The sequence below is a fragment of the Apaloderma vittatum genome, unplaced genomic scaffold, assembly GCF_000703405.1.
Source record: "Apaloderma vittatum isolate BGI_N311 unplaced genomic scaffold, ASM70340v1 scaffold36730, whole genome shotgun sequence".
Taxonomy (NCBI): Eukaryota; Metazoa; Chordata; class Aves; order Trogoniformes; family Trogonidae; genus Apaloderma; species Apaloderma vittatum.
The window spans coordinates 1-23,163 of NW_009693611.1; the positions used below are offsets into that span (position 1 = coordinate 1).

Below are 23,163 nucleotides of genomic sequence, written 5' to 3' on the forward strand. Positions count from 1 at the left end.
CGGGGGCAACAGTCCACTGGCCCCGTCGCCAGGGCAAGGGATTGCCTCAGTGGCCCCTGCCCAGCACGGGCCGTGTCTGGACTTGTGCCCTGGCCCCCTGTCGTGGCCCTGTTTGGGGACCCCCACTGTCCCTGTAGGCCAGGCTCCCACTGTGGAGTGGGGGGTGTCCCTGTGAGGTGCTGCTGCCCCCCAGGACTGAAAATGAAAGGATCCTCTTTTTCAGGGAAAAGAACGTCTGGTAGTTGTGAAGTGAGTCCACTGGAAAACCCGCCAACACGCTTCACCCCGCACAGGTGAAATAGTTCCAGTTTCTAATGCAGGAGGTGTCTAGTTTTGGTGAAATGTTCCTTAATATGTCTTCTAGATCAAAATGCTAATGGCTAAGGTAATCTCAAATGAATTTTGGAAGTTACAGTAATGCTTACCTTAAAGCCTTATATCTTCTGATTAAAATATGTAGATCTATAGTTAGTTCTAACTTTGTTACTGGACAACATACAATGAAGATTTATTTTAAGGCTCTTCTCAATTTTTGAGGATTGGTAGAGTTTAAAAAAAAAATGTAGCAAATTTAGGGCCACATCTCAGTGCTCATGCCAAGGCTGTACCCAGGCAGCTGCGTTTTGTACAAAGCTGTCACTTGCAACCTGGTCACATTTTCACAACCATCTTCAGGCTTTCATGTGATCTGTTTGTAACATCTATGTATGTCAGACTTGTTTTATTAATTGTCAAGGTAAATTATCTGCAGAAAGCAACTTAAAATTTTCCTAGGAGTTATTATGATGTTTCAATGTTTTTATGATGAGCAAATGAATTTGTGTGTTGGGCCTAGTCCTACAGAGTGCAGGTGCCATGTTCTTACAGTATGGTAAATCCTCAGGAAGAACAAATTTATTGTAATACCATATTGAAACTTTGATAGCTTATAACTGCTAAAAGCTTGCTCTGTGAGGAGCTCTGCTGCTTTATTTTATTTACTGAGTATTCCTGCAGATGTTCCTGTATTGTGTGAAAATAAGCTTGTTTGTCTTTGTGGTATTGGGACTAAAAATAAGATTAAGGTATTTTTAACCTCATAGGCAAGTGCAGGTTATCCATTACTTGAATAAATAGAAATCTTGGACTTAAAACCTTTTTTGTTCAAAAAGTATATCAAGTACAGATGCAAGGTATGCTGTGGTATGTTTCATCTTGGCTTTCTCTCAGGATCATGGTTTTGGTATTTTGAGATGATGTTTTAAAGAGCATTTCTGAGATGTTGCGACGGCCTAAATGTTCCATTTGTTGCTGCATCTGAAGGCTGCTTTTCTGCAGCCCTGCTTGCCCCCGCAAAACCTGGGTCTGTTTATAGCCACACTGAAATAAGTGTGCTTCTGTGCAAGCATGAGGATCTGCTTGTGAGGACTGGGGTCTGAGACCTTCTGTTCAAATATAGAAATCCTTGTTAAAAAGACTTCCAAAGATACGGAACCTGTCTTCAACCTTAGGTCAGGAGGTTTAGGAGATTATTTTATTGAAATCTGTAGGAATGTGCTCTTAGTGACAGTTATGAATCTTCCCACTTAACCTCTTTTCTCTTGAGAAATCCTTTGAAGTTTCTGAAATTCCTAGAGTTGTAAGTGTTTGCTGTTTTTTGGTTCTTGTTGTGTTTTCTTTAAGGTACTATTCATTGGAAGGGGAGGGGAATTATCTAAAGTAAAAATTCCTGATTAGGTTCATTTTCTGTAGGAAAACAAGAAGAATAACCTGTTCCATTTTGGAACAAAAAGAGTTATTTTCCCTCCTCTTAGTTATGTTTTCTGCTGTTGATTGAAACTTGTTACAAGTCTATAAGTTCTCTAGCCATTATTAGTAGGAATACTACTTCAATTTAAATCAGTATTTATTACATTATATTCTGAAGCATAATGCGTGCTACTGGTATTGCCTAAAATATACTGCTGCTTTTCTGTTAATATATCAGACATACTTATGCAATATAAACTGCCTTTTTGCAGATATGAAGTAATAAGCTTTCAAAAAAGGCAGAATGAGGACAATGTTTCTGCTTCTATCTTCCTAGGTAGATTTAAACATATGAAAAAAAAGTAGTCCAAAATAAGATTCCAGGTGGTAATTAAAAAAAGTCTAGTAAGATCATAACGTGTTAAGTGCCTTGATCTGTCAGGGTACTTGCATGTGTGTGCAGTAGCTTGACTTGTGCAGGGCTCTTCAGAGATCTTGAGTAAGGACTGCACTAAAGTTAATAAAAGTGTTCCCTACAGGAACTCTTGCAGTTGGCTTTGGTTGCTTTCCAGTGTCTTCTGTTTCAGATTGAATGTTTTTACTAACACAAAGACTCTTGTTTCCAGAATTACAGCAGACTTGGTTTGGTAGCTGAGCATGGTAGAGAATTGAGTTGTTAAAAGACCAAAACTAAGCCAGAGTTATGGTTAGATCCCAAAACAGGGACAAAGTTACAGCTTTGTGGTGTTGATATTGACCCCAATTAAATGTGGTGCAGCTTCTCTTGATAGAACAGAGCACTTCATGGAGAGGTGCTACATGCCCAAAGTATCTTAGTAAAAAAATAGAATAAAGGAAATATTAGTAAAAGCAGAAAAAATGAATGGTTTTGCTTTCTATTACTAGAGTTTTTACTTACTGAAAGGTTTTAGTGTAAGGTAGTTTTAAATGTGTGTATTTTTTCAATTATTTTTATGCTCTCTGTTCATCTCTTAATGGATGAAATTCCGTGTTGCCCAAACATCTTAAAATCTATGTGTTTGTTGTTAGTCTAAGCAATAGGGCCAGACAGTGGCAATGCAGGGAGTTGTTCTTTCTTGATCAAGTTGAGGAATCAACAAAACTGCTATTTAAGCTATTTGTATTTATGGAAAAGTCAAGGTTCTTGGAGATCTGTGTTGCACTCCTGGCCCCAAGCTGATGATTTTGGAAGCATATGTAGATGATTGTACCTTGTCTGTGAGATGTCATGAACGCACCAAGCAATTTAACATGAAATCTGCACTAGTATTAGCAAATGCAAAATAACACAGTTAAGACCTCTTTAATTGTGGCTTTTGTTTGGATGCAATGTGTGAAGTCTGAGCGCAGTCCTCTTAATTATACATCTTTTAACCACCGACATATAATTGCCTTGCAATTTAGAATGCGTTTGGGGATTCCATTGCCTAAAAGGGTCTTATATACTTTGAATGTCAAGTTCTGAGCATATGTTTAAGAATATGTCCAACCCACATGGTTTGAGATACTCTAATATTTTTAGCATGGTGTTTTCTCAGAATTGCTGATTGAGTTTTGGGGCTGTCATGCTTTGGGCTTTCTAACAGTGACTAGGCCACTAACTTCTGTGTGGACTGCAGATGATGTCAGTCACCAGACTTCTGGCTGGTTCTTGGTATGGTCTAGCAAAGATTGCCCACCCAAAATTCCTGCCACACTGTTTCCCAGCCGCTCTGAAGGGCTGTTTAACTGTTTTGGGAGAGGGTAAGCACGGTGTAGATTTAAAGCTTTGTTGTGTAGGAGCTGATGTGCGCTACAAGGGAACTGATGATGCCTACTTGATGGTTACTAAAAGTAGTTGGGAGCTAGCTTCTTCCTGTGCCTGGCAGCACTGGCTGTGCAGGTGTGTGCCTGTGTGTATTTAAGTCCTTCATTTCTCTTTTTACAGTCACTTGGCAAGCCACCTCCTGTTGCCTTACAGACCACCAGTAGCTCCACTCAGCAGGGCAAGTAACTTGCTCCAAGTGATGATGTCTCGGAGTGCAGCTTTGCTCTGCGTCCTGCCTGTCATTGCTATAAAGCCTCGCTGGGACGCCGAGTTTGTTGCTCTTCACATGTACAGATGGGGCTTTTGTCAGAGGGAGGAGGTTTTCTCCCAGTGAACTGCTCAGGAACAAAAAAGGGGAGAAGAGGAGAAACGAATGTGTTTATCAAATTACAAATGTTAGTGGCAGCCTCATAAGAAGTACTCTGCTGGGTCAGATCACAAGTTGATCCAACCTAATGTTCTGGCCTCAGCAATCGGAGTAAGTAAGGCTATTTAAGAAGAGCATGAAAGCCCCAATCCTTTTTAGTCTTTTCTTTCTCTTACTCCTCCACCACCCATATTTGTTAAATTAGGCATGCTCACAGGTACATCACTTACGTCCCTATTGTCTGTGAACTTTTCTCTTGTCTTGAACATGATCCTGTCTGCTTCTGTAGCCTTCTGTGACAGCAAGTTCCAGCAGTTCACTACTTGTGAGTAGTAAAAATGAAGAACTATTTCTTTAATATGTTTTGAGTCAGCCTCTTACTACCTTCATCAGGTATCCCTAGTTCTAATATTGCGTGATATGGCATATGACTGTTCTGTATTCACCATATCCCCTACCGTGATTTTTTAAAATCTCAGTCATATCATTTGGCAATGGCACACCTTTTTGGATTGTCTTCTGTTCTTTGCCTCATTGCTTCTGGCTACCTCAAAATCTTTTACTTAGAAGCAGTTGTTTAAGGAAAATCTAGGCTCAAGAAGCAGCCTCTGGTTTCTCGTTCATGAGTTGTGGCTAAAGCTAGTTGGAGCATATGCAAGCATAAATTATGTTTCAGTTGAACCTTTCTACAGCTTTGATGTAGAGCATAAATGCAAAACCCAAACCGTGTTCCAGAAAGCTTTGTACCCTGGTATTTTTGCAGTGAAATACAGCTGCTTAAGCATTTGATTTTTCCAGGGGAAGTCCATATTTCCGTCATCTCTGACTGAATCCTGTGGGACAAAAATAATTTCTCCCCCACCCGCTATTTAGCTAAGTGTAGTTTCAGTTCTCTACAGTTAAGCGACATGTGTCTATTCCATGCTTGTGCTACTTTTCATGTAGCAGCAAAAAGCTTTGCTAAGAACTCCTGTATATTTTGCTCAAAATAAAATACTGCATCAGATTCAATCAGAATCAATACATTTAAAAGTCTTTGCTATTTATATCTGGTATGCTAATGGAAGTAAAAAGAAAAAGCTCTTTTTAGATTAAGCACAACTTTAGTCTCTGATCCTGGCAGTGTATCCATATAGTACCACTGTCTTTCAGGGAGTCTGTGTGGGAATCTACCAATTAAGATATAATTGCAAGTTTGAGAGTGTTGTTGTAGGGTTTTTTTAAATAATGTCTGATAGGTATATTAACTTTTTTATTTGTTTTTTGCACTGTAGTTGGGGTAATTGATTCCCCTTAGGATTTTTAACATGGTTATATTTGCATGAGCTTTTCTTAGAGTATATAGAGACCTAAAAATTTGTGTTCAAGCTCATTTGTTTCCCCAAGCAGTATTGTATTTTGCTTAAATGTTTCATATGCCACTGTACTTGTGCCCTCTATCTTTTAGACAGGTGAGAAGTAAAATGCTATGCTTGTCTTGACACATTCAAGTTAAATGCAAAAATAAAGACTTAATTATGAGTTAAATCCAAAAAATAAGACTGAGGGCATAAGAATAAATCCAGGATTATAGTGGCTGGAAACTGTGGAGCAGTTTCTTTACAGAAGCTTAACGGAGGTAGGCATTTCTCGCTGTTTACATTAGAGCCATTCTGAGGAATTCTTTTTCTTTGGTCTGTTGCTTGATAACCTTCAGAAAAGAAATGTTGCTGAGTTGTGCAAAAGAGAAGGTCATTGATCCATCAAAAAACTCTGCAAAGCGTGATAGTATTAGCTTAAAAGAAGGTGGTAAATAGAACAGAAACAGAAAGAAATAGAGAGCAGCATATGAGTCACCCCGACTGCAAGATGCAGTTGCTCTTTCAAGTTCTGCATCCTGTCCAGTGTGCCACTAAATTCATGCTTTGGCTAACTGATGAGAGAAGCAAACCCCACAGCAGAAGGCTTTTTGTCAGCTTCCTTGTGAATATGAGATGCACTGAGTTACGACTCATTTGATTACTTCTGCTGCCATAGTAATGGAGGAGGCTCTTTCTCTCTCAAACGTATGGGACCCAAACTCAATCACAACTCCTGTATTGAGCGTGTCATCATGGTTTTCATGTTTTTCTTTCATATTGTTGCTGATAATACTGAAGTGTGTGTCAATATGTGCCTTAACAAAGGTGCCTGAAAGGGTTATTTGGTTCTCAGCATGCTAAAGAAGGGATAGTTCCCTCTTCCCATTCTGTGTTTTGGAAGGGCACAGCCAACAATGATCTTTTTTGATCTTAAGACTGCTGAGTTGTGAAGAGTCATACTCCAGTGACTGGTTTCAAATTTGCATTGAGAGAAGTACGGAAAGGTGATTGGAGCTGGGTTAGATGTTATCCAGTGTAAACAAAGTGCGAGGCCCCTGCCTCTGGGGTGTGTGTTTGCACGTGTGCATGGACATGGAACTATATGTATAAAGAGGAAATGTGAAATGGGCCTTATTATTATTGTCAAATGATTAACCAAGCCACTTGTGCTAATTATGTTTTGTAGCCCATGTCTCTGTTCTGTATGCTGTGTGTGCTGCATGTGTGCATATGCAACTCTTTCAAATATAACTGTGCTTTTAAATCTTTAGTAGTCTTCTGTCATTCTGCTTCTACAGCCAGATATATGCTAAGGAAAGGCCTTGTTTATGCAGTTTACTGTTAGAGGTATGGTAGGGTGTTCTGTTTTGCTCCAGTGATTTAAAGTTGCTTTTCTAGATCCCCCAGTGCCATAGTGCCTGTCATTTTCTCAAGATGGTTTTATACCGTGGAAAGTGAAGGCTTGTACCTTCACAAGAGGAAAATGCATCTTTCCTGCAAAATCTATGTAGGCTTCCTCCTTGCAATTGTGTTCTTGCCATTGCGGGCCTTGGCAACAAGTAAGTTGACTGAGGTTGTAATCTGTACGTTTGTTATGTGCCTCTACTTTGTTACTTATTTCCTGAATATCACCTCTGGTACATAACACATATGAAACTGAAGAGAATACTGGATATACCATGTTCAGAAGACTTTATTCCAGTGCTTCAGGATGACCTTTCTGAATAAAAGCTGCCTTTTGCAGGCTAAGCTGAATGTAGCAGAGTAGCTGCAGAATATGTGTGCTGTTAATTTTATTTGAAGTTATTTTGAGGTCGTATTATTTTGGGGTGTTTTTTTGGTTGTTGTTTGTTTATTTGTTTGTTTTAAAATTGATTACCAAGGATTTCACAGTGTCAGTAAATGAAGTACGTTATGATTGCGTGGACTTGCACTATAGAGTCTATTTTAGGGGGAAAACCCCCCAACCTAAATGACATTCTAGCCCTCCTGGCATCGATGGGAGTACTGCCTCTGACATTATTAATGCCTGCATTTACCTAAAATAAGTACAGTAAGGTAGGAAAAGCTCTGCAGAACCATGATGACCTCAGAAAGGACTGCATATTGGTGCTTGCCGAAGTGTGGGCAAGATCAGGTGTGGTAAGGACAGCTTTTTAAAAAAAATCTTTCTTACACTGCCTGATGGAATTAAAATCTTACAGAGCAAGGATAGTCACTAGTGTTTTTGTAAGCAAAGATATATGAAGTAAAATGTCTACAATCCAATGGGTTAATCGTCATTCAGCTTGAATCTTGAAAGCAGGTGATCTGATCTGATGCTTAACCTTTTTCAACTTGTAGATCCTAATCACTTTCTAGTAGATGAGTGGAGTTTTGTTTAACAAGTTTAAGTGTGGTGGCAGTAGAAAATTTTTTCCCACCAGAATTGTCTTCAATTGTCTTCATGGTTTTCAAAGATCTGTTGGTCTATTGATTGAAAACTATTGTGCTAGTGTATTTTGGCTTATTTAGCTGAACCACAGATTTAGTGACTACATCTGGCCACTTACTTATTAAGCAGTAATAATATCTACTTTATTCTAACTGACTGTGACCTTTTTGATATTTTCCTTAGACAATCTGCTTCATCTTGATTCATCATCATTCCAGAATAGTGGTGTCCTTGGGGCTCTCTCTTAACACTGATATGGTACAGAAGATTTAAAATCAGGTATTGTTTTGGGTCCCTCTTTCCTGCCAAAATGAAACACACGATTTAGAAGTAAATGCATTTTGTTTTCCTTCTGTGATTTGTCTTAATATTTTGGTTCTTTCAGCTGATGTTCACAAGGAATAGAGTCACGTGATGTATGAAGGCAAACACATACACTTCTCTGAGGTTGACAATAAGCCCTTGTGCTCATACAGCCCCAAACTGTGCAAGCAGAGGCGACTTAACGGCTACGCCTTCTGTATCAGACACGTTCTGGAGGACAAGACTGCCCCCTTCAAGCAATGTGAATATGTGGCCAAGTATAACAGCCAGCGCTGCACCAACCCCATCCCCAAATCTGAGGACCGTAGGTGAGTCGTGGTTACCCATTTGCAAAGTGGGAAGTGGCTGGAACATGGACGTGAGTTTTCTTTTAAGATGCCGCCCGATTTCAGGACGAGGGTGGAACTGGCCTCAGTAGATTGAATTCCAGGATGTCCCTTTGAGGGTTTTGTTTTCAGAGCAGTAAACTTTATTTTCTGTGGGAGTCAAGTACTCACAAAGGGGGCAGTAACTTACTCCTGAGGAAGTTTTTTGAGTTCATTGCTTTTCTCAAATTCACTATAAATTGCTGCACAATACCTGCTGTTCTACATAATTTGCTTTGTTACACACAGTATGTGCTCTTAAAAAGGTCCGCTTATTTGGCCAGCTGTGCCACAAGCATGCTTTCATCTGCTTTTTTCAGGACAGACAGTTGAAAATGCATGCCTTCTGGGCTTGGGGATCAGTGGCACAGAGGGACGAATCCAGAGTTACAGTTCAGTGTTTGTGATTTGGTACTGATCTGTAGTGTTGCGTTGCTGGGGTTAAATTCATGTTACTTGACAACAGATGAGCCAACTGGCAAAGTGCTTGTCCACTCCCGTTCTTCTTTGCTTCTCCCCATGTCTCCCCCTCCCTGCCCAAATGAAGATGCCCAAGTTGCCCAGGTATTAAGTGCCTTGTAAGAGATAGGACTTGAGGTTGTTGGAGAGCTGGGAATTCAAACCAGGTTTCCTGAATTGCAGCCCATACTGTAACCACAAGGACATTCTTCCTGGCTTTCAAAGATTTCCTCAACACCAGTCTCCTTGGTGTTGCCTGGGCTGAAATAGTAGAATTTGTCTTAACCTTGGCTGCCAGGTATATGTGGCTTTAATTTTTCAGTCATTGTTGCAGGTTTTGCCAGTAATGCGGTATTTAATTAATGTGTGTTAACTATCTGAGACTTGTTCTGTTAGAAGTGATTTTTTAAGCCTAAAATGTAAACAAAATATGCCAAAAAAGAATCAAACCACTGTTCACTGACCTTTCACATTATTAGCTGCCATTCTCTAACCTTTTGCATTATTAGCAGTGTTCCCACTGTGCCCTGCATATAACTTCCTTCTCAGCTCACAGCTCCCTCTCTTGTCTGAAACAACAGTTGGACTGTGCTCTAAATTAACTTGCACTTCACCTGCCATTTCAGTTGAGGAGACTGATGAAGTGAGAAAAAAACAAGAATGTTTGTCAAAAGCTGTAGGGCAAATGCTCAAATGGCACAAGATGAATAACTTTAAGCTGTAATTTGACAGTCGGTGACTGTTTCTTTTCTACCTTACAATTGAGACTCTTTGGAAATAAACTCACAGAAATGATCTTGGAAATTGTTAGTGCAAATGGTATGCTGTAATTTCAGATGCAAGAGCTGACTGAGGCAGAGTTGCTATTTACCAGGGGTCATACTTAAAAACAATAGAAATAATAGTACTTAATAACACTTTTTTAGGTCTCATATGTTCCCACGGAGTTTGAGATTTTTCTTTACACCTTGAATTGAGTTCACACTTTGTTCTTTTACATTTTTCTCAAGTTAAAGTGAAGGGTGGTCATGACATCTGGTGTATGTTATATTAGAAAAAATCAATTGCATGTCGAGTGTCACATTACAGTACTTGAAGAGGACAGCAGGTGTCTGAAGGGGGAAATAAACTTTTAATTTCAAATGAGAGGATGTGATAGTTTGAAAGAATATTTTAAAAGACTGCTTCTTTGAACAGAGTTTAATTTTAACAATAAAATTTAATGAATGCTAGTGGTAAGACTGTGCCTGCTCTAAACTTTTTTTTATTTTTTTGGCAGGCAAACCTGTATCTGTTTCTGATGAGACTTTTTTCACACTCTTTTCCATATAAAGATGTTTGCTATGTCTGAGTTCTTCACTTGTAGCTTTTAATTTTTTGTGTACAAAATTACTGTCAGATGGTCATTTTGTCACAGTTTTAGATGTGTAAGTGTACATGATCAGAAGCAGGCTGTATGATTCTCTGACAGCTATCTCCGTACATACTTTTAAAGATTATAAAAAATAAAATGTCTTAACAGGATGCGTGCATTATATGCCAAAAGCTTCATAGTCTCTCCTCGTATAATTAAAAAATTATCACTTGACCCCAGACAAATGAGATGCTACCAGCCACAATGATGTTTAATATGCTGCTGTATTATTAGATTTCTTATTAGCCATTAACATTCTACGAATTGAATCTATTAATAGTGCATGACTTTGTTGCCTTATTTGAAGTCTAGTTTCTCTATTCACTATCTTGTTTTTTTAAAGAATATATACAGGATGATGCAGACGTGGGTTATGTATCTATATTTCCTCTGAATACAGAATCACAGAATGTTCGGGGTGGGAAGGGACCTTGAAAGATCATCTAGTCCAGCCCCTCTGCCAGAGCAGGATCACCTACAGTAGATCGGACAGGAACGTGTCCAGGCAGGTTTTGAATGTCTCCAGAGAAGGAGACTCCACAACCTCCCTGGGCAGCCTGTGCCAGGGCTCTGTCACCCTCACAGTGAAAAAGTTTTTCCTCATATTTTTGCGGAACCTCCTATGTTCCAGCTTGAACCCGTTACCCCTTGTCCTGTCATTGGACATCACTGAGAAGAGCCTGGCTCTGTCTTCCTGACACTCCCCTTTGACATATTTATAAACATTTATGAGGTCACCCCTCGGCCTCCTCTTCTCCAAGCTAAAGAGCCCCAGCTCCTTCAGCCTCTCCTCATAAGGGAGATGTTCCACTCCCTCCATCATCTCTGTGGCTCTGCGCTGGACTTTCTCCAGCAGTTCCCTGTCCTTCCTGAGCTGAGGGGCCCAGTCTCCACTTTCCTTCTTATCCAAATACACATGTAGATAATGAAGTTCAACTTAATTTTTAAGTATAGGGTTATTACGGTTTAGCAGGATTAAACACCGTTTTGTCTCTAATTCTTCTCTTTCAAGAGACCCTTCAAACATTTTGTTAATATGCTCTCCAGTTTATCTGGATCTTTAATTAAGTGGCAGAACTCGATACCACTCTGGGATGTACTGGAAAGCAGGATGCAGTTGTGGGTGAAAAATCTCGCTCTCTGGATTCTTTTTCTCCCAGTGATGGGGGAAACTGTCTGGCTGAAGTTTTCAGAGCTTATCACCTTCTGTGTACTTTGTGTTACTATAGTCTTAAAGGATATCAACCCACTGCTCTTCCCATATGTGCTGTTGGCATTTGACATCACCTGCACTGAGTAAGGAAAGGAGGAGAAGCTGCATTAGATACTCAGTGTGATACTGTCAGCTGGGAATAAGTCACAGGTGGGTTATAGAAGTGACAAACTGAGCCACTAAGACACATCAGAATTGGCTCTTGTAGGAGCACTTTGACTCTAATGGTTTTCATGCTCAGAGCTGTGGGAAAGGGACTGTGCTACCTGCAGGTGGTATTCCAGTCTGCCCAGTAGTCTGCCTTCTGTTGGACACGAACTGTATGTGCCTTCCCTGGCATTACATCTGATTCAAAGAGTTTATTGCCTTAACTCAGCTGGTTATAGATTGGTTCCTGCAGAATCAGTTCACATCTGCACCAGGCTCTGCAGCAGTGTAAAGTGAGAGCCAGTGTGCGCGTGGGCCAACTAAAAAGCCACCCTGGAACCTGGGGGGCGGTGCGGTGGGTGTGTGTGAACACCTGGCTCTGTGTGGGACTAACTGAAGCCTGGCAAGGCCAAGCTTGAGTTGGTGCTAATAAGTCAAAACTGCCTGCGTGCTGTCTTCTGCACCCAGAGAAAACCTGAGCATTCTTCCTAGTTTCTTCGTTCTCGTTTTAGTCCAAGGTATATCAGCCTCAGTTAGGCTGAAAGACAGGGGTTTGATAGGCAGAGCCTAAACAGAGAGGCGAGTCAGTGTGTGCTGGGATCTGCAAGTGCATGTGATCTGTATTTTCCTTATGTTGTAGCCTGGCATCTCTGGGTTTGTGTCTAAAGGTGGTGCCTCCATAAGATACAGTTGGCTTTCAAAGATGCGGTATGGTTGGTTGTAAGAGGCAAAGCTTTATTCTCTACCATATAAAAATGATTCTCTTAGAGTTAAATGAACAAGCAAACCGCTTAATAGCCTAAAACTCGGAGAATGTTAGCAATCTTATTACCTCTTTGTTCACCTTCTCTATTTTTTGCTTTCTCTTTGTTTTACACAATGAAAGGACTAGCCAGTTTTACCTCCTCACACTGGCAAAAGCACAAGGTGGCAATATTTAAGTTCGGAACGATATAGAGGAAGCATTCATATTGAGCAAAACTCTTCTTATTTCAAAGAGGAGAAAAAATCTCTTCTCTTAGTTTACTCTGTTTATTGTTTTTTCTTCTGTAGTACTAAAAGTGCTGTTGTAACTGATCTTAGTCTTGTTTAAACAAAATATTCAGAAAGTGCTTAATTTTAATTATGAGAATAGTACTGTTGACTTTAAGGGAAGCTTTATGGAGCCTCATTATGTAATTTTATTTTTAGAAGTGCATCTCTCACTATGAATTTACAGTATTCCAGTGTGTTCTAATACAGACTCCACACGTTGCTGACTTTCAAGTTGCCTCACCTAGGTTTATTTATGATTGCTTACAACTTGACATGGTAAAGGAATTGTTTAGGCAGTATTAAGTAGCAGTACTTTTCAGTCTTTTCTGAATCCTTATGGGTGTGAATCCCTTGAGAAGCTGTATGTATGGAGATCATTAAGGAGCACAAATGAAGTTGCTGTTTCTTTTTCACCTTCTATGCACCCTTTAGGTGCATATTGCTTCTTTAGGGGTGGGTCAGCAAGTTTAAAGTCACTGAATTGAAGTGCTGAATGTTTTTGGGGGGATTGCTTTGGGCTTTTCTGTTATTTTTTTTCTCCATGAAGACCAGGAATAATTTCATTTTAACCTATTTGTTCAACAAAACTTAGTTTTCTCAGATGTATACCGATTTAAAAAAATACCTTAATGGATATTTCCTTGTCTTGTCCTTGATGTACACATCACGCTTTCCCCCTGACTTTATTTTTGTTTATAACTTGCAAGAAGTCTGCTTGCTGGTGGTATTCTACTGAGGCAGGAGGACCTGTGCCCGTGAAACAGTTTCCTGCGTTTTTATCACCTGCTTGTTTTAATCAGACAAAAAGTAGTTGTTTACTTCTTAATATGTTATATGTGACCATGAGTTGTATCTCTTCTCCTTTCAGATTTCATGACAAACTTTCAAACTTTTTTTCTTTTTTCTTTTCTTTAATAACATGACTTTAAAAGCTTTTTTTTATATTAGAAGATCTTACAATCCACAAACATGGATTTTATGTATACCCATTCCTGGCATTGTGTAAGCATTTTCAAGCAGCAGAGAATTTCTTTTAAACTTTATATTTGTTTGAAGAACATTCAGCTAATCCTCTGGCTACAAAATTCATCATGGTAACCTACTAAAACAGAATCTAAATATTTATGCTACTTGTTTGTTAAGTGCAAATAGTGACCCTTCTCAGCCGGTATCTCTGGTGAGATTATCCGTATGAGAAACTGCTCCTTACTGCAGTGGAATTCATAATAATAACATCTGTGTTGATGAAAATGTTAACTACTTCCAGTGAAAGGACAGCCAAATGAATGGAAGTAGTCTTCAATGTACTTTTTCTTTGGAGTTTTTTAAATGATGAGAGTTAATGTCTTGAGTTCTTACTGGTTTAGGTATCAGACAGTCCATTTGTTTTGTTCACTTTGTTTTGTATTTAGCATATTAGAGAGTAAATATTTTGAATGGTTGTGTGTCAGTGTCCTGTGGATAATGAATGAAGGCTTTAAGATTATGAATTGTCACTTGCATAAGGTTTTTTTTCAATAACAGGTTGGGAACACCACAGTTACCTGTTGTACTAGAAGCAATTGTGTACACTTTGTATAAAACCTCTTGTGTTTTGGTCTATATTTGCATGAAATGAATATGTGGGTTTCCCTTTCCTGATGTCTGTTTTCTTCAGATTTTACTTACAAGGGTTGAATTAATAACTGACTGCTTTTACTTTTCAAAGGTACTGCAACAGCCACCTGCAGGTACTTGGCTTTATACCGAAAAAGGAGAGGAAGAAAAAGAATGATCCCATAGAAGACGTAAAGGTCAGGCATCAGATGGATGCTATGGCCTTCGGTCTGACCGTGCCCACCCTGGCCTTGAAGATGCCCAATGGACTGGATGGGATGTCCCTCTCCCCTCCAGGGGCTAGGCTTCCTCTCCACTACCTGGAGGCAGAATTAGAAGACCCCTTTGCTTTCAATGACGAGGATGATGACCTAAAGAAAGGGGCGACGGTGAAGAAAAAGTTGCAGAGCAAGTTGGCTCAAAACCGACAGCGCCAGAGAGAGACAGAGATTTTAAAAGTTCGCCAAGAGCACTTTAGCCCCCTTCCTGCACCTTTGCAGCAGCAGCCTCTGCAGCAGCACTCCCATCTGCCACCTTCATCAGCTTCGTTAAAGCCGACAGGGCTACCGCAGGGCGTAGTCTGCAAGTCACCTCAACCTCCGAACACCAGCCTACCAATGCAGGGAGTGGCACCCACCACACACACTATAGCACAAGCCCGGCAGTTGTCTAACAAGAGACCTCTGCCTCTCCTGCCACCCACTAGGGCTCCTGTCACGGACCCTCCAAGGACTGATCGGGTCCTCATGAAAGCCACAGCCTTCTCTCCCCACTCATCCTGCATGAGCCGGCTACAGAGACTGGTGAAACTGTGCACTCGAAAACAGCAGCTGGACACTGATCTGTTTCCACATTTAGGTGGGTAGATAATAGATGTGCTGCTGCCTTATTTTTTAACCTGAAACCAACAGACAAAAGGGGAATGTTTCCCTAGCCCTTTCGTGCATTCGTGTGTGGTCCATAGAAAACAGCCCTGAACTAGGTAATCTCTTGATGTTGTGGGGTTTTGTTTTAGCCCAGTTCTCTATGTATGGTAGTGCCTAGAGTTGTTGTACGTGATCTGTGGCATTTTAGTTGTGTGTTCTTCTTCATGTTTTGTTAACCATTTCAGAAGTCAAACAAGTGTAGAAAACATCATTTGAGTGATAGAGTCAATGTAAAGAAAGTTTGCAACTCAGGTTGTAAAGGTGCCTCCATCCGTACCTACACGAGTCGACATGGTTGCACTGAATGTCTTGGTGAGATTGATATGTAACAACTGCACATTACAAAATGAGAGCAAGTAGAAGTTTGGAGATTTGCCCCATCATTTTCTGCAGATACAAATTTCCGGTTGAGTTGGCTGAGAGAAGTTAAGCACAAGAGAATTTTTCTTGACTGAGCCTCTTCCTGTACAGAACAAAAGCAAAAAGGCTACTGCGGGAGGGCAGTGCTGTTACAGAGGGTAGTTGGAGTGATGGAATCTTGTCCACATACCGGGACAGGAATAGTCTCCTTACTTACTATGTAGAAAGTGTAATAATTGATTGCTGCTTGTGAAAATGTTGAGTAGATATAACCAACTTGCTGCTGCGATAGTCGTGCTTTGTAAAGCTTTAAAAAGGCACCCAGCCTTGTGGCTTGTTTGTCTGTTTTTGAATACAGAGCTATATACACGTAGCTGTCCTTGTTATGTCCCTCACCCTTCAAAGTTACCTTACTTTTCTGCTTAGTTTTAGATTGTATACTTTTCAAACAAGTAAGACACTGACAGGAAAAAGGGAAACAGAGGAGTCAGCTTGTGCTGTTAGATCGGGAATGCCATTTTTGATGTTTTAAAAAAAATTTTCTTCAAATGAATCTCTATATTCTTCATGTAACATCTTATTTAATTGCAAACATCTGTAATTTTTGCTATTTCAATTAACCTTTTTTAATTTGCTGTTAAGATCTGCCCTTTGGCACTCATGGGATAGCTTGACTATTTGTTCAGAAGATAATTAGCATCCCATAGCATGTCTCCAAAGGACACTGTTCTTCAGAAGACTGCTTTTATGGTCCTATATATAATACAGGTCTTTTGAGGAATGGCAACTCCAGAGGCCCTTCTGAGTGTCACAGACCTCAGTAGCTTAGAAAGTGTCCTGTGTTTTGAAAGACTGTAGAAAGATCGCTTTCTGTGTTTGATGTTTTACATTCTCAAGTGGTGAAAAGAATACATTTGCCTAAAAGAGAGACATAGTAAAAAACCCAACTGGTTAGACCTAGAAATGTATGCAATTAGAACAGTTTATATTTGGCAAAGTAATGGAATTCACCTATGAATTGTGTGAGAGTGGAAAATAGATCTGTTATTTATTCACAGTATGCCTTAATATTAAATACTAGTTATGCGAGTTCAGAGAATTTCAAGCTTTCTCTTTTTTCATTATAGAGTAGCACTAGAGATAATTGCACAGAATCTTCAAAAAGATGCAACCAGTTTCGTGTGTACCTACATCACATGTAACTGGATGTTAATGTACCTGTAGTCTTCAGTGTGAGTATAGCTCAGTCCCGATTAGATTTTTTGCCTTCATTTCTGCAGTGCCCATTAGAAGCAAAACAACACAATCTGGTTTTATTTTAAACTTTGGGTAGATGATTTGTTACACAGTGGTTGTTACATCCAATTGTGGATGTCTTTACCCAATGATGAACCTGCTTTTTCATTCCTTTATGGAAGGGATGAGAGTTATAAAAAAGAAAAGAAAAAGTTGAAAGTATAAATGCTGGCATTTTATCAAATATCTCAAGATATCCTAATTTAGTTAAAATGCATATCTTAAAAACAGGCATGAATAACAGAATTTTCAGGATGCTGAAGTTCCTGAAAAATATATTTTCTGGTTTATGTTAAGGCATTGCTTCTAACTGATGAAGATGCTTCTGATGATTGTATTCCAAGTGTGTGTGTGTTTAACTCTGAAAGTACATGACCAAGTATCTGACTTTAGAATCATCTCCAATATATAGTTGTTCAGTTTATTTTTAGCAAAGATAAAGTGCTCCTTAACTCTGTCCCAACTGCTGCTCCGTTTTCAAGGAGCACACAAGAAAGTGAAAAAGCAGTAATGCTGACTCGTAAAGGCAGCTACAGGATTTTACCCCACCTCCTGCAAGGAACTGGCGAGAATTCCACTAGATGTGGTAGAGAGAGTAGAAAAAACTGCAGAAGATGGAGCTCCAGGTAAAATGTTCCATCTGAGAACTTGCTGGACTCTGTTTCTGGTTGTCCTGCTCAATGATTGCGTTTAGCTTCACTAGCTGAGGCTGCTAGAGCATACAATAAATTGATCTTACTTCATCATCATTAAGCAGAAGCATGTTGCTTGGTAAAAGTGCAGGAGTATTTGCATCTCTCCCTCTAGCGCTCTTTTTATGCTAATGTATGCATTTGGCAAGCAATGACAGACTGAGCGGAAGAACATCCTGGGTAGCTGTGTATCTATCTCTGTCCATGCTGCTCTGTCTTAGGGTTTTCCTGTTCTGCCCATGTCTTGGCACAGAGCAGGAGTCAAATATAAACCGAAGTGAAGGTGGCTTATTTAAATCGTATAGTATTAAAAATTAACAGGCATGCAGTTCTTTGTGGCAGGGATTTCTCTCTTACCTTGTCTCTAAAGATTACATGTGCTTGGTATGAAAACTGAGGTATTTTTCTATGGCTAAAAAAGCTGGTGATTTTTTTTTCCCCCACTGCTTATGGATAAAGAAGCCAATGTAGGTTTTAAGAGGAAAACTCAAATTTGACAAAAAACATTGCATTCTTTTTGCACGCTGTAATGAAGCTGGTACTGTAACTTTTCCTGTGTAATTGAGAATATTACATGATACAATCAAACATAATTAGGTTTGTGACTATACTGCATGTTCATCTTTTGTGCCATAGGTTGCTCAGAGACTTAGATGAGGTGGATACACTCTTCATCCAGCTTTCATGTTTTCAATTCCCTAGGGCTGGATTGGTCTGAAGACAGTGGAGAAGAATTGGAGGATTCCGAGCAAACCTCCCCTTACCAGGTTGCGTGGTCTATTCGAGAATCCCTCGGCTACGAGAGACATGAGTGAGTATGATTCTTTGGTATTTGCGCTGGCCTTGATGGAATAAATAATGTAAATGTGAGCTTCGCTTCAAGTGGAGGCCGTGGAACCTAAGCACTTGTTCGAGTGCTTTTCTGAAACAAAAGGTTGTTTGAACTCGTTTGTTTGTAAGAGCTATGGAACAGCTTGTCCCCTTCTGTCCTGTTTTCACCTAACTTAGAGACCTTTGTGCAGTCTGCTATCAGAAGGATGCATCAGGAAAGAATTTAAGCTTATTTGCCTAAATTTGAGTTTAGTGGGATTTATTCATGTGCTTGTGTGCCTTGCTGAGTAGAGGTATTTCCTGAACTAGAACCAAGTGAAGTGGTTTCTTGTCTTCCCTACTATTTGTGAATAACTTTTTTAGTAAATTTGCTACATTTTACTTGTTAATCCTTTTGGTAATTGTGCAGGATGTTGGTTTAACGTGTTCTTTTGAAGAGAGTGACATTTATTTCCATAATTAAATGTTGAATAAACCTCTTGTCACATAAGTGGGAGCACTGAAGGAAGTGATTGATCGAAAGGATAAGCAGAGCAGGTATTAGCTGCTGGTGCAGAAAAAGCACATACTGCTAAGTCATGAATCTCAGTTTACATTAGGGGATGATAATATGTGCCTATTAATGAAGATTTTAAGGTGCAGAGTTAGAGCAAAGCATCCCGAACATAATATTGTAATGAAAATGAAGCATGTTGCAGACGAAAGAGGAAATTTGAGTCTCAGTTTTGATGGTAGTTTCTATAACGTGGTCCTCTTTCACTATGCAGCTGGAGTTTTTGATACCAGAACTCTCACCTGTTTCTTTAGTTTTTAGGTATTGCAGTTACAGTAATGATCCTAATGAGACATTACTTTGTTGTTACATGGAAATTCTGAATTATACAGAACTTCGTACTGTCTCTGAAGGTTGTCCACAAGGTGAACAGCAAAGCTGATTCTCTGTCTCCAGGACAGACACCAGGATACTAAAAACTGAGAGCCCTCAGTGAATCGAAGCTTAATAGCCATGTGTAGACTTTTCTTTTTTAAAAACGAAGGTTTTTTTCTTTTAAAAGTGACCATTGTTTCTTAGGGCATTAGCAATCAAAGAGTGAGCTTTTGCAAACATTGCTCTAACTTCAAAAGCAACTTTTAAATAAACTGTTTTGGGAAAACATGAACAGACTTTCAGACTTTTAAATCATACATAATTTCCAAAGCAGATATATCTATTATAAAACTTCCTTTACACTCTTCTCTCTTTGACATTTGATCTATTCTTCCATAGATCCCTGTTCGTTGTCAACTTATAAAGGTCATGTCTGTGTGTTTTGTCTTCTATTTGTCTTAGCTTCCCTTGGCTTCTTCCTACTCTTCACATATGAGAGAAAAAAATACCTTGTCTTGACATTTTCTGTTCCATTCTAGCATTTTATACACTTCAATTAAACACTACCTTAACCAAGTTGTAATGGATAAATTTTTATATGGTACTAGCTGCTTTTGTACTTCTATCAGCCTGCCCAGTGCTAGCTCTTCAACAACTTTCCTAATTTCGTTTATGAATAAGCATTGATATATTCACTTAATGTCAGTCTTCTAAAAGTTTAATTCCTATTCTGTAAGCTTCTGTAGATGTTTTTATTAACGGAAGTGTTTCACATTGACACTTTTGCAATGTGGTATGTCTGCCGATGAAGATGAATTAGTTCAGACTATTTCTTGGGTAATTTGATTTGTCAAAATGACTCTTGCTTATCTGGTGGTGCTGACTGGTTGCTCCTAACTTAAGACAGCGACTTGTTATGATCTGAATTTTAGAGGCTAATTTTACCAGAAAACTGTTAGACTCTGAACCTATGTACCTAAATGCATGGAAATTTACTTACTGTTTTTCTTAGTAAAATTAAAGCTATTTTTAATCTGTTCATTTGTGCCTGAGTTTACGGTGCCTGTGTGAAAAGGTTAACTCTCCACCAGCTAACTCCGTTCTGGCCTTCTCCATTGGACTCTATGGAAGAGGGCAGGAGGGATGCTTCTCCGAACAAATTAGTAAAAGAAAGTGAACAGTTTGTTTCTGCATTACTGGACAGCTTATTCTCAGCATATCGGGTTGTGGGATTGTGGGGAGAATCCTCTAACTTTCTGTTGAATTTCTTGTGTGATACTGCTCTTACACTCAAAAATTCACCAGGTTGGTTTAAAATTAATGCCTTAACAGTAATACAATTTTGAATTTATTTGCCCACTGGCCTTTTAATCTGTAAAGTTCATATTGTTGCAGTCACCTGCAGAAACACAGGCCAAGCATTTGCCTGTCTTAGTCTGTCCTTTAATTTTGAAAAACTTGGTTCCTGTGGTCACGGGGTTCTGGGAGGCTGTGCTCCGAGGCAGGCACGAGCATTTTGAGATCAACCGTAGTAGCCCCGGAGTTGGCAGCGGACGCGGTGTGGGCAGGGTGGCTGGCAGGGAAGGCTGCGGGGCGGGAGCAGTGGTTCGATGGGAAAGTGGGGGCTGTTCCCTCCCACAAGTTAGAGAAGCTGCCCCCTGGATGATTCGATTACTGGGACTTGTAGCTTAGTAAGTACTGGAAAAAAAATGACTTGAAAACAAAGTAGTTTTTCCACTTCATACGCTGAGATATAGATAAATTGAGCATTTCAAGTAGCGAGTTTGGAAAAGGAGCGTGAGGATTGGAGTCCTTTCTCTACCAGCTTGCTCAAAGGAGCAAATATCAACTCTGTATTGTCAGAGTTGCATTTAGTAACTCCCAATAACTAGAAGAAATAAAAGGAAGAAGGGAGCGTTCTTCAAATCCCTCCTTATAGAGGCTTTTGAAGTGCAGTTGCTGGGGTGTCTCAGATTAGCGAGCATGTTCCCCAGGTTCCCCGATGGTGCCTGACTGCTCACACTACCCTTTTGCTCTTCCTTTCTGCTACTTTGTGCCGCCTTTGTTTTCTTCATGAACACTCAGCAGTAATTCCCCTGGTGTTCACACATGACAGTCTTAAAGGGAAAAGTTGGGAAGCAGCATTTTGGATTATCACATGGTTTGCATACGCTTTCAGAAATCTTTAAAAAAATTAAATGCCACACACTTAGTTGAACTTTAGAAGTTATATATGCAGCTTAAGAGAATAAATTAAATAGAAGTTGGTAAACTTGTTTATGAAAGGACAACAATAAAAGTACCCTTTGGTTCGTGTATTTGCCTAGGGGAGGAAAAAAAAAGGAGGTGTTTTCAGATTTCTTTGAACATATAAATGTGTTTTAGTTAATCATACTGGCCAGGAAACAAAATTCTGAATAGAGCTTTAGAAACTGTTTGCCTCACGATAAGCCCTTGTCCACTGCAGGCATAATTTCTTTCTGTGTCTTATATACATGTCTTTGTCTACTTTTTAAAAATTATCTCATAGACTGCCGTTCAAAATATTTTCATATAGGATGACTTTATTCTGTCTGTTTTGATTGGAGAGAAGTAAAGTCTCAAATACAAAGGCATTTACTCTTTCCACCCAAAAGAAACACTTTTTTTCCCCTAAGGAGTATTCTTGTATTTTCTAAAGTTAATTTGTAACTGTATTTAAAACTGAATATGTCTGCAACTTTGTTTAAAAGTCTTGGCCCAGAGAGTTAATGAAATATATAAAACCTTAAACCTACCTATCTCTAACTGATCACATCCATGTATTCCTGTTTTCTATTAATTCATTGGAAGAGGGAAGATCTATATTAAATATCACACAATTAGATTTTTCTAACCATTTTTTTTTGTTCCTGGTAGGCATTATTTCCTAGGAGATCTTAAAAGTGTATTTGTTTTTTGTTTTCAATGTGAAAATATTTTCAACATTACACATGTTAAGTATTTTTGCAGGTTGTATTTGCTGCTAAGCATTTAATTGCAGGGAGTAATTACTCGTAATTTATGCTTCGAGAAAATAATCTGTAGTCTGTTTTAACAAAAAAACCCCAACAACGTAGTATGGTTGACTTTACATAAAACTTATAAAGTGTGCGTTTGTTTGATCCTGTGAAGTTATTTCCCTTAGTGCACATGGATGCAGTCTCTTAAATTTGGCCTTCGTGTAAATGGAATAAGGGTTTCCAAAAAGGAAAGTAGGTCTTAGCCATATTGCCTTTTGGGGACAGCTATTCTGCCTGCGTTTCTGGATCTTGCTTTCTTTAGTAAGTACCACGGCCTGTATTTTGTATCTCTTCTGTTGTCAGCAAGTTGTGGTCTGCTTTGCTCGGCACGGCTTTGGATAGCGACTCGTTCAGTCTCGCAGGCCAAGCTCTGCAGTGTGTGAACCTTGGGAGCTTTTGACTTGTTTCATTTGTTTCGACTTGTTTTCTTCCTCCTGCCCTTCTTTTGTTTTACAAATAGGAAAGTTAGCAAAAAAGTTTCTCTGTTCTGTAAGGGAAAACTTTAAAGGAAGAACCGGACAAATTCTGCTGTGCTTAGATTCATTGCACACTCTTTGTTGCTCTGTGAACAAAAAAAATCATTCTGCGAACTAGTGCTTGTTGTGGAGGGCTTCTGAGTAGCTTCATGGACCTTGTTGTTTTAACAAGTCTCAGTCATGATTTTGTTTCATGATTTTTACTTCATTTAAATGAATATGTTGACCTGGTTTGATGGTCTTGTTGATTTGTGCCTGGACATTCAGAAAGCCAAGATAAATGGGGAAAGGCTTTCCTAAGCAAATAAAGAATTGGGTCAGTCCTTCATCTGTTAGGCCTGTTCTTTCCTATGAACTTCTTCTCCATGGCTGTACTGTAACTCAACTTTAACTCAGCAGCAAGGGGAAGGCAGTATCAACTGC

At 39.4% G+C, this 23,163-nt stretch overlaps 1 protein-coding gene across 1 annotated transcript in view; it reads left to right on the top strand.

Annotated features, from left to right (window-relative positions):
* The first annotated feature begins 221 nt into the window (after positions 1-221).
* The window catches only part of INO80D (INO80 complex subunit D), a 32,203-nt gene continuing 9,261 nt past the window's right edge, over positions 222-23,163 (top strand). Inside the window, exons 1-5 of the mRNA XM_009879342.1 lie at positions 222-293; positions 7,881-7,976; positions 8,083-8,329; positions 14,363-15,108; positions 18,227-18,335. Of these exons, the coding sequence (XP_009877644.1) occupies positions 8,112-8,329; positions 14,363-15,108; positions 18,227-18,335 (1,073 nt within the window). The 5' untranslated portion in view covers positions 222-293; positions 7,881-7,976; positions 8,083-8,111. The remainder of the gene's footprint in view (positions 294-7,880; positions 7,977-8,082; positions 8,330-14,362; positions 15,109-18,226; positions 18,336-23,163) is intronic.